The sequence below is a fragment of the Barbatula barbatula genome, assembly GCF_947034865.1.
Source record: "Barbatula barbatula genome assembly, chromosome: 20".
NCBI classification, from domain to species: Eukaryota; Metazoa; Chordata; class Actinopteri; order Cypriniformes; family Nemacheilidae; genus Barbatula; species Barbatula barbatula.
The window spans coordinates 20496575-20508638 of NC_136783.1; the positions used below are offsets into that span (position 1 = coordinate 20496575).

Genomic DNA, 12064 nt, shown 5'->3' on the forward strand with positions numbered 1-12064 from the left:
AGCCTGTTTCTGCTTGTTTTTGTAAAAACAATATCATGCCCTTCAGGATGGAGTCAGAAAGTGAAGACGTTCATGAATAGCACTCCAAGCAGTAAAATATTTCTCTGAATATTAAGAGCCCTTTCGTGATTTGGCATGTTTTGATTCATCCGTTTGATAGATGGTCCAGTAAACGCTCGACTCCCTCCATATGACAGACAGACAGCGAGTGACTCCATCCAATCTGCTGTGAAAAGGGCAGTTCAGTTGACATATGAATGTGTGTCGCTGCTTATTTGTCCAGATGTTCCTCTACAGTAAGAGCGTGTTTCTCTGTACGCCGTATATCGCTGCTTCATAAATGGCATCAGTTTGATGAATGGCACACAGACGAGGCCTGACAAGACAATTCATTGCAAATTTGCTTTTAAAATTCCTCAATAATCTCATAATTCTCTCTGTAACAGAGATTGTGTGACGTCAGCATGATGGAGCGAGACGATCATTATGAATCAAGCCAGAACGTGAAAATCTGAGAGGAACGTGTCATTCATTGACTAAAGATGTCCGTGTTCTGTGATCTGCTCTGACAGTATTATCAGGTGTTGTTGTTTCCCGTTGGGATATTTGTAGGACATCCACATCAACGGGAGAAGGGACTCTCTTTAAAAAAAATACAAAATCTTGTCATTCTAAATGTATTGAGTTAATTCAACTTAATGTTATCTTGTTCAACCCACTTAAACTTGTGGATCATTACTTAATGATTTTGTGGTGATACTACATGAAATATTTTTGTTAATGTTATACTAACTGAGCACTGGATTTAGAGTTCCCACGAGCATTGCAGTAATTTATGTGAAAAAAATGCTTATTTTATACTTATGCATTACAATAAAACGAAAGACTTGATAGTGTTTATTGTTCAGTTGTCTTTAAGATTTAGAAGAGATTCTGTCTGTATTTTTGAGTTTTGTTTTCATCGTTTGGAAGAGTGATGACGCTTGCTTAGGTTATGGGAGAGCTGACAACATGTGTTTCCTCACTCAGTGAACAGTAATGGCGCTAATGCCAATATTAAGACAACGCTCAGCTTGCTAGTACATCATATAAGTTAACCATAATAAATGTTAAATAGAAGTTCAAAAAGAAGTCCAATGCTCAAATCAGTATTTCTTCTTCAAATTTAGCATGTGCGGTGCTTAAAGAAGACTTGACTTTGTGTGATGTGTTAGTCACCCACATGATCTTAAACATGTTAAGAGAACTTCCGGCGTCTTCGGAGCACAAATGAAGATATCAATGTGACATCCGAGAGATTTGCAGACCTCCTCGTAGACATCACACAAAGTTGATTTTATGCATTTATGCTTGCATTGAAAGATGTTCAACAGATTTTGTGCAATATTCTTGTCATTTTTTACAGTGCTGTATTATTTCAGAAAGTGATGAATGCCAATGTAGATTTAAAGAGAAAGTTTTGTGGAAAACAAAGTGACCCCATGTTTTACTTGCCTTCAAGGCATCAGTTGTAACCCCTGGAGCCGCGTGGAGCAGTTTTTTGATCCATGGATGAACTTTTTAGAGCGTTGAAATCTCATCCTCCATTTACTGTCATTATGAAGCTTGGAACAGCCAGGATAAATGATATTATAACTCCCAGCGTATTCCTCTGAAGGAAGAAAATGATATACACCTAGGATGCCTTGAGGGTGAGTAAAACATGGGGGAATTTTAGCTTTCCACTGAACTATCCCTTTAAGATTACTTTGTAAAATACAGTCTTAAATTTCACCTTCAATGTGAATATAGTCTAGACTTTCACAAATACATGATCTCATAAATCAAACTCTCACGACTTTGAAACATTTTATTCGTTTCAATAGAAATAAATGTATTCAGAGACATGTTTGTCTGACATACAAATAAACATTCCTTTCTTCTCCTGTCTTAACTGAACGTATGATTTTCCTTTCTATGTTTCCTTCACGGAAATGTGCATTTTGCTGATATGGCGTTAATAATAATAGTAATAATTCACAAATTAAGCGATGATTGATTTTTCAAACCAGAATCTCCCAATAACAAAACGAAACATCTCTTATATCTGACAGGCTATTGGCTGTACCACCTGCAACAAAAGTGAAATTATGAAATTGATCGTGGGTTGATTTTTAGCTATTTCTATGGAGGTCTTTGTTTTTACACTGCATTCTACTAGCTATTGGATTTCAATTTGAGGAATGTCTTTAGGATATTGAGGTTTTTCTGCATTTCCTAACTGATGGTCTTGTTTGGACTTTGGATGTTTAACACTTCCAGGATGCTGTTCATGTAGTGCTCATCTCCTGCTCTCGGCTTCAACACGGCACCGTAATTAGACATCATTAGATTTCAGAGCTGAGACACACCGCAGATATACAAGCCATGCCAAACACGCGTCTTCTGTATGCTCATTATGACATATAACGGATTACACTTTTTCTGATATTTGTTCATTTATTTGTACAAATTGCTTATTTTATGAGAATGAGGAATAAATTGGACTCAATATCAAACTCCAGTTACGTATAGTTTAGCTCTTTTTTAAATAAAAAAGCCTCGTTTTTGCTGTCCACATTTATGATTATATCATTATTTAGCATTGCTGTCCGTGACCTGATCAGGAAATATCTGTGACCCATCATCATCTGCATTCACAAGAAAGTCCACGTTGTATTCAGTATGGAGAACGTGACTATTGGATTAAACTTGAGCGACAGCTAGTGGTAGACATGTGCAATACAGTATTTCAGAAGAGAACAAAATAGAATTCTTTACTTTTTTACTTCTTTAATCTTTTTTTATTTTTAAAACAGCTTTTTTAATAATGTTCGCACGTTCACATTGTGAGGTATAATGACAAATGTATTACAAGTAATGGAATGTACCAGTAAAACCCAACATCAAGTCGTTCGAAAATGTTCGTGATCGGCTGATCGGAGATCATCCGTGATCATCTTCACATTTATTGGCAGTAAAGGTCATACTTCATCTGAGCCCCTAGTTTGGTTCCAGCCATTTTACTTTGGAAGAGCTCGTCCATTTGTTTACTCTGAGCCTCGGAAAACAGATTTTTCCAGTCACCCACCTCACCTAAAAAAAACAGCCGGAAAATCACAAACAAGAACGACAGCGATCACAATCATATGTCAGCGTTACTCTTACTGTACTGTATATTAAAAATGGTCTCATTACCCGTCTGATAAATGTCTATCCTTCAACAGACCGCTTCGTAAGAGACCCATACGCTCATCCTGTACCTTTTCTGAAGAAGACTGAGCCCATGTTGCCGTGAGATTTCTTTGAGTTTTCCAGCATGGCCCTGAAGGTGCTCTGCTCAGCGATGCTGTTGACCTGTTCCTCTGTCAGCGGGAAGCCGAAGAACTCCGAGATCTTCTTCACTTCCTCCGGTAAGTTCTGTGCGAGCAGACCAATGCAATGACATCATCATTGATATCATCAATCATCAAGAAATACATTCAACATCTACTACTATAGCCTACGCAGAACATCTGATACAGTACAAATATTCTTTGTGGGTGGATGTTGCGCTTTTGTGTCTCACGCACCTGTTTGAGCTCCTCATACGTCACAATCCTCACGTTGGGATCGTCCAAATGTTTTTCCCAGGCAAGAGCGTGATCAAAATAAGACCCCCAGGGAACTAAAGAACACAAACATGTGAGTCACTATTCTCACATTCACGTTTAAATGATAGTTCATTTTCACCAACCTTCACCAGACATGAAGTCTGAGAAGAATTTGTCCCATGGCTCAGCGCTGGGCAGCAACGGGTTCTTGTTCATGAAATGGAAGTATGAGACGAGAGTGTCTTTTGGGTTTCTGAAGACCACCAGAATCTAGAAACAACATAAAGCGGTTATACCTTTGAGCAGAAAAGAACTATACGATGTAGATCAGGGGTCTCCAACCTTTTTGTAAACGAGGGCTACCAAAATATCTAAAATCCTCCAGAGGACTAACATACATTCAAACTTTAAACATGTGATGCCTTATTTTTACTCTCACAGAACCAAATTCAGTTTTCTTTCAGATATTAAAGCTTATAACACTTGCTAATAATAAACTTTCATGTCGATGTAGCACTTGGCTGATCGGTATAGTCACAGATTTGTCTTGAGCATTATTGGTGAGCCCTGTGTTTAGCGGGCACCTTACAGAGTTCATGCGGGCTACCAGGTGCCCACGGGCACCACGTTGGAGACCCCTGATGTAGATTATAACTACATGGATTTGAGTCATCTTTATTTTAAGCCTCAATAAGTGCACTTACAGACTCTTTAGGATTAATACCTTCAATATTTCTGTTTTCTCATCAAACATTATCAAAACATTACTAATATGTTTTTACTGATCATTTTTAACTCAGGAGTGTCCAATTCTCAACAAATAGTCTTATATTGACCTTCAAATACCACCGAATGTACATCTTCAATTGGGTCTTTCTTACCAAACCACTGAAACATCATGGCAGTGAAGAATTGAATTATAAAACATACAGTTTGAAAACACAAAAAATGATCATAATAAAGATAATTGTATTCTCTAACTTGGACAAAAACATAATTTTGACATAAATATTTAGTTCCTATGTATTTTATTGCTTTTTCTGCTGAAATTCTTAAAACAGTAACACGTACAGAGTTACATTTAAATATTGTGAAAAAAAACTATTGGACATTCTCAAATTACAAAAAAATGATTGACAGAATATTCAGAAAGGAAAGATGTGTCCATGTTTGATATTCTTATTAACAATTTCAAATGACGTAGATAGAAGATATTCACATTAAGTTTAATTTGATGTAAAGAAACATCTACTAGTACCTTAGAAATGGCTGACCAGTTAACAAATGACTTCATATTTTTCTAGTTAAAAACGTAATATTCTCTTGTCACATTGTGTACACGACTTTCTCATTGCAGATACAGGTAGCTTTTTAGAAATTTTCTTGTATATAATTCTATAAAAATATGAACCATTAATGTCTTTTTTTTGCTACAAGATTGATAGTTTAAATGGTTGCGGTCATTTTTAAGACATTTTTTGTAAAAAAAAAATAAAGCTGTCAGTAAATGTATAAAATGTAATGCCTTTAAACAATATAATACCTTGTTTTAAATAAATATAAAGGAAATTTGTTGATACACGTGTTTTTAAGATGTTCATGTTTGACATCTTGAAACTGAGATTATAATTAAATCCAAATATAAAGTGAATCACTTAAAGGGAAAGTTTATCCAAACATAAAACTTCTGTCATCGTGTAATGACCTTCTAGTTGTTCCTAACCTGTATACAGTATGTCTTTGTTTTGAGAGAACTGCAAGAACTGTTTGGTTGCAAGCATTCCTCCAAATATATTTCTCTATGTTCAACCAAACAAAGATATTTATTGATTTATTCATTTTTTTAGATTAGATTTTTGGGGCGTTTTTTCCTTTATATAGACAGCTGTTGTTTAGAGAGGACAGGAAGTGAAGTGGGCGAGAGAGAGGGGGTGGGGTCGGGAAAGGACCTTGAGCCGGGACTCGAACTCGGGTTGCCCGGAGCGCAACAGCGCTATATGTCGGAGCACTTAACCGCAAGGCTATCGGCTCCGACAACAAAGACATTTTTACAGATTTGGAACAACTAGTAATTTTTGATAGAATTAAAATATTTGGGTGAACTGTTCCTTTAAATAACTTTCCCATATCACCTCTAGGGCTCGAATAAATCTACTCATGAATGTGTTTGTCATCGCTGTACTCAGAGTTACTGTAGTTCAATTACTTTTCTAAAAAAGTAAAGTAAGGGATTACTCTAATTTTTTCTGTATTTAAGAACGGTTGCTTCTGATGTAATTGAGCTAAATACAGTGTAATATATACAATAGTGGAAATGAAAATGTAAGTACATATGCTTTAATGTTTCCTTCTCACATTTGTGATAGTTAATAAGAATACTTGATGTAGTTTTATATAATCTATTTGAATGAGTTTTATCCTTGAATCACTTCTAAACGCAACTAATGTAATGTTGATGTAGGATATAGAAAGGAATTAGTTCATTAAATATTTTTAGTTAGAGTAATCTAATAAATGAATTGAATGTGTAACAAATAACAAAGTTCAGAGTAACTAACTCAACACTGGCTGTGCTTGACCCTGTAAATGGCTACTACATGCATCTGTTGTATTATATTTACAATCTGGTATCACGTGACCTTTGTAACGTCCTATGAAGTGCCCTCGTTACTACTGACCTTTGGTTTTTTGCTAAAGAAAGAGGCAGGCATTTTATCAGGGTGCAGGTGAGTTCCCAGAAGTCTCCTGGGAGGCATTTCTGACAGTTTCTGCAAGACAAAAGAACACTCAAACTACAGTCTCTGGTGTTTTCCAGTCCCTTGTGTCAGTGAAAGCTTGTTTGTAATGGTAATAACCTGCTGAACATCTGGAGGTAGAAACTCGACCAGCGGAGGCCGGTCGGGCGGTGCCTCGTTTTGGCCAGTGGACGCGTTCATGATTTTGCGTAAGACTGCCACCACCCAGTTGAACCCTGTTCCAGAAAAGAGACATTTACATTTAGCGGACGCTTTTATCCAAAGCGACCAAAACGTGATGTGACATCAAGATAAAAAGCAAGAAAGACAAAATGGAAACTACCAAACCTTCTCTTACTTTCCATGTTAATGGCTGAGGTTGAATTTCAAAGTTAGTCGTGTAAACTGTGGCTTTGATCAGTTAAGGTGTTCAGTTTCTGTTTTAATCGATGCATTGGGTTCAATGATAGAATAGATGACACACATTTCTTAACATACGCGTGCGTTTATCAGCCGCCTTTATCCAAAAGTGTCTTATATTACATTCCATATTTATAGTATATATTATCAGTATGTGTGTTCCCTGGGGACACAAAGAGGGCCGGTGTTTATCAAAGGCTTGTGTTTCATAAACCAGACCCAGTGTGGATGTTTGTGTATCGACTCTGATTTACAGAATTGCTTCATTTTCCCCTGTCAACTATTGCGTAACTTCACACGCAGTGTTGACGTGAGATTCTTGTGTAAAAACGTTGTAGAATTGTGCCGGTTATGTGAAGTTGTAAAAGATCTGGATTAGTTTTAAAGGCAGTTTGTCTCTTTCAGAAGCGGGGTGGTGTCATAAAGAAGAGTTTATGGCTTTATGTGGTGTAAATCACAACAAAAAGGAGAAAAGAGTGATTTTATGCTGCTAATGTGTCATCTTCAGCATTAGTTAGTTTTCACGTGCACGAGGGAACTGGTTTAAAAGCAAAGTTTTGTCAAAACACGCAAATGAAAACATGCATCCTTTACTCACCACATTTGGGGTACGCCACCAGAATAACGTCATCTTCTCTGGCTTCCAGATCTTTTAACTTATCCAGGGTCTCTGGTGGGCTCAGGATTGTGGAGTACAGAACACCATCTCGCTTGTAAAGTTTGTCTTCATCCTTCGTCTTAGCTGCTTTTTCCATCCTTGTCTTCATTGAATGTTCTTGAGATTGAGGTTCTGTTTGACTCATTTTGGCAGTAGATGCGGTCCTGTGTTCACGGTAAAGTTGCTCAGAGGGACACACAGGGAGAGTATATATGCAGCGTTGCAGGAAGTGAAAGGAAAACCCCGCCTTCCATACGAGGAGCTCGCGTGAGAAAAGGACATTTCCGCTTTGTGAGGGGCCCACGGTCAGATGGGTTTGGCATCTGAGTTATTATTCTCCCTCTGACCGTGTGTGTGTGTGTTTGACAGCATGACTATGCAGACTGTGTTTCTTGAAAAGCTGGTTTTGGCAGGGGTGAAAGGTTGTGTTTCATTTGTAGGCTGTTCATGAAGCAGAACTGTTGAATGGCCATGAAAGACGCAATGCTTTCAACTTAATGAATCACTTCAAACTACTATCATAGGTCATTTCAACACTTTGCCAACAGTGTTTTTTAAACTATGTGTAAGTTTTGGTTATAAACTTTCTGTCTCAGGAACGTTTTGTTGCTCATTGGGTGTTTTCTGTAGCTCAGTGGTTATGACGCCGTGGGTTTGATCTCAGGGGATCGCACATACTCGGATCAAAATGTATAGTATAATGCAATGTAAGTCGCTTTGGATAAAAGCAGCTGACAAATAGGTACATGCAAACGTTATTTAAATGGTGATCTAGATCAGACTTTATCCACTAAAAAAAACCAATATCTTGCATAATAAGTATATTTTAAAAGCTGTAGGTCCACACCAGATTCTCTTTACTTTGTTGCACGTTGATATCTCATTCTGTGTTGAGCGAGTGGTCATGTTACTGTGTAACTAACACACATATTAGTGAATAATTCAATTATAAATGCAAATTTATGACACATCAAACGACTGAAAAATGACCAAACAGGTATGTACAAGTTTTATTCTTTTTCAGTCATGTATTGGTTATAATAAAGGATAGTTTTCACAAGCTGTTCTATACATCACACATTTAAAATGAGTATCAAAAGTTGAAATAAATGAACAAAACCCTTTAATTTCATTGACAACAGACTTCTTTTGGAAATCGACAAGCCCCATACGACATCACAACTCGTGTATTACCTTACATTATAATACGCGATGTAGGACGCGCTCCAGCGAAGGAAATCAGATCGACAAAGGTCACGAGCGCCCCCATCAATCCCACAATGCACCTCGAGAGTACAACTTCAAGAAGCTGGTTAAAGAAGATATTTCTGCTCTTGTAAAGTAAGTTCAGACACATTCATGTAAACACAAACTGTGTAAAACAGCAGAATGATGAGTTGAAACACACATTCTTATTTATAAGTCATGCAGTATTTTATGATATATATATATATTTATACCATCTGTTTGAGTACTGGATTCTGATTGGCTGGAAGGTGCATTAAAACCCTTAAACGCACCGTTAGCTCCGGTCAGTTTGATTACATTTGAATTTAAACGTCATTTTCATCTGTTTGATCTAAAACGACACTGTAAACATCAATACAGTTTTTTACAATCGCTATGACAGTTTTTTCTATACATTTAACAAGTTTCCTAAACTCTTAACGCACCAACACACCTAAAACACACAATTGGCAAAACGGTTAATTTCATGCTCAAAATCACACATTGTAAACTAAACTCCAAAACTAATTTTCAAAATACAATAATTCACTAACACAATACACTATGTCTAACAAAACACTGCAAACATGTTTCAAAATCAAATAATTATTCAAAACACTAACACTTGTTCTCTTCCAACAGGAACATTGATACAATGACAAAAAAAACCCTAACATCAGCTGAATTTACAGAAACTGCATTATTTTATGTGTCAGGTCTGCCCTTATACAGACAGTTTATTGTATTGATCATAGATTGTGTTTTGCACTGTAGTTTCTTTTGAAGCCTCTCTGCATTTTAGTTTTGTTGGGTTTAGTAAATGCATGCATTTTGTTTCTTTTGCTGCAGAAATATAATACAAAAACGAATGACCATCTCTGTCACGAAATGATTTTGGACAGAACCCAGATGCAGGCAGACGAAGGTATAACAAAAAATGTTTATTAAATAAAACACCCGCAAGGGGGTAAACATGAACAAAAACACTAGAAAAAACAAACACCTCCAACGAGGGGGACAAAAGGAAACAAAGTCCTTAATAATAAAATAAGAAGTCCACAAACTATTTGCCTGGAGTCGTGTAATCCCCAGTCACAGCTCAACATAGACATCCACATTAGACAATCAATATAAGACAAAGACAATGCACCAACACTGAACAGAGAGAAACTGAGACCATATAAAGGGAGACACTAACGAGGAGTGATTACATGGGGAGAGTGGTGACAGCTGATGGGAATGAAACCCTAACGAGGTGAATTACAAAACAGACGATGGGAATGAAACCCTAACAGGAGATAGGAGGGTGGGGCTGAGAGACATAACAGGAAGACACGTGGCATTAAGTAACAACATAAAGCCACATGTCTCCACACATAACACAACAGAAATACGAAAGACGTGGCAATGTCATGACTCTGCCCAGGGAGCTAGAAAGCTCGAGACAGGAAGGACAGAGTCCTAACATTACCCCCGCCCCCAGAAACGCCCCATGGCGTCTCAAGGGAGAAACTTCAGCGGGCCAAAACACAAAAGCACAAAGACAAACACCACAAGCACAACACAGAACAAACTAAAGGGAACATAAGGGAGGCTATGAAGGGGTTCGGGTGGGTCAACAAAAACAACAAACATGGGAGGGGGGGTGGGGGAATGGGAGGCCAAACCTTGGGGACACCAGAAAAGGGTGGGACAGGTTGAGGAGACTTGAAACAACCGGACGGGACAGGTTGAGGAGACTTGAAACAACCGGACGAGACCGGCGGGGACTTGAAGCAACCGGACGAGACCGGCGGGGACTTGAAGCAACCGGACGAGACCGGCGGGGACTTGAAGCAACCGGACGAGACCGGCGGGGACTTGAAGCAACCGGACGAGACCGGCGGGGACCTGAAGCAACCGGACGAGACCGGCGGGGACCTGAAGCAACCGGACGAGACCGGCGGGGACTTGAAGGGGCTAGGGAGAGGTGTGTGTCCAAGGGGGGAAAAAGCTTGAGGTGATGCCGGCCGGAGAACTGGCTGAGGCACCGGCTGGAAGGCCACCTGCGGAAGGGCAGGTCCGGCCGCCTGCGGAAGGGCAGGTCCGGCCGCCTGCGGAAGGGCAGGTCCGGCCGCCTGCGGAAGGGCAGGTCCGGCCGCCTGCGGAAGGGCAGGTCCGGCCGCCTGCGGAAGGGCAGGTCCGGCCGCCTGCGGAAGGGCAGGTCCGGCCGCCTGCGGAAGGGCAGGTCCTGAAGCCTGCGGAAAGGCAGGTCCTGAAGCCTGCGGAAAGGCAGGTCCTGAAGCCTGCGGAAAGGCAGGTCCTGAAGCCTGCGGAAAGGCAGGTCCTGAAGCCTGCGGAAAGGCAGGTCCTGAAGCCTGCGGAAGGGCAGGTCTGGCCGCCTGCGGAAGGGCAGGTCCTGACGCCTGCGGAAAGGCAGGTCCTGACGCCTGCGGAGAGGCAGGTCCTGACGCCTGCGGAGAGGCAGGTCCTGACGCCTGCGGAGAGGCAGGTCCTGACGCCTGCGGAGAGGCAGGTCCTGACGCCTGCTGAGTCGCTGGCTGTGAACCCAGCTGGAGAACCGGCAGGAGCGCCGGCTGGGCTGGGTTACGTGCCCCCCTCCGTTGCCTCTTCCTCTTCTGCCGAGCCAATCTCCTGGTAGTGGGCTGGAGGAAGGAGGTGAAGGACGGGGCTGGCTCCGCGTTGGAGGCCTCCGAAGAGGACCCCCAGGACTCTCTCCTTCCACGCTTGCCCCGAAGACTGGTGGTTGGTGGAGAGGTTGCAGGGTCCGAGAAGGTAGTCACGACTCCGAGCTTCAGGGCGAGACCCTCAGTGATTGGGCCCAACGGAGAAGAGACCCTCGGTAGGACGGAGACCCTGGGCTCCGGTCGGCTCATGGCGAACCGGAGTACGCCCTCAAAGTCCAGAGGTCTCAGCCTCCTCATCTCCGCTGGCGATAGGGGAACCCTGAGGCCGCTGTTGAACGCCGCAGTCACCTCCTCCTCCCCGAGGAGCACCTCCCCTGCGGCCTCCAGGAACCTGTCCAGGTACACATCCAGGTCCAAGTTCCCCTGGCGAATGCTGCATAGGGGACGAGGCTGGCGAGACCTTGCAGCGAAAAGAGCTGCCTGCTGGGTTCTTCTGGGTTGGTGCATTCTGTCACGAAATGATTTTGGACAGAACCCAGATGCAGGCAGACGAAGGTATAACAAAAAATGTTTATTAAATAAAACACCCGCAAGGGGGTAAACATGAACAAAAACACTAGAAAAAACAAACACCTCCAACGAGGGGGACAAAAGGAAACAAAGTCCTTAATAATAAAATAATAAGTCCACAAACTATTTGCCTGGAGTCGTGTAATCCCCAGTCACAGCTCAACATAGACATCCACATTAGACAATCAATATAAGACAAAGACAATGCACCAACAC

The 12064-nt window shown here is 40.9% G+C and overlaps 1 protein-coding gene across 1 annotated transcript; it reads right to left on the reverse strand.

The window, feature by feature from the left end:
• Window positions 1–2465: 2465 nt before the first annotated feature.
• Window positions 2466–7776, reverse strand: sult6b1 (sulfotransferase family, cytosolic, 6b, member 1). The gene is made up of 7 exons (XM_079483511.1): window positions 7365–7776; window positions 6467–6582; window positions 6290–6379; window positions 3755–3881; window positions 3591–3685; window positions 3282–3438; window positions 2466–3114 (listed from the first exon to the last, which is right to left on the reverse strand). The coding sequence occupies exons 1-7, from the start codon at window positions 7567–7569 to the stop codon at window positions 2987–2989; spliced, it is 918 nt and encodes a 305-aa protein (XP_079339637.1). The 5' UTR covers window positions 7570–7776; the 3' UTR covers window positions 2466–2986.
• Window positions 7777–12064: the final 4288 nt, after the last annotated feature.

Excerpts from the sequence above, each read along its gene's own strand:
- sult6b1 (XM_079483511.1), bottom strand. The coding sequence starts at position 7,569 with ATGAGTCAAACAGAACCTCAATCTCAAGAACATTCAATGAAGACAAGG. Across the intron at positions 3,686-3,754 it reads AGACTTCATGTCTGGTGAAG|TTCCCTGGGGGTCTTATTTT; the intron begins GTTGGTGAAAAT and ends TGTGTTCTTTAG. Across the intron at positions 3,439-3,590 it reads CGTATGAGGAGCTCAAACAG|AACTTACCGGAGGAAGTGAA; the intron begins GTGCGTGAGACA and ends CTGCTCGCACAG.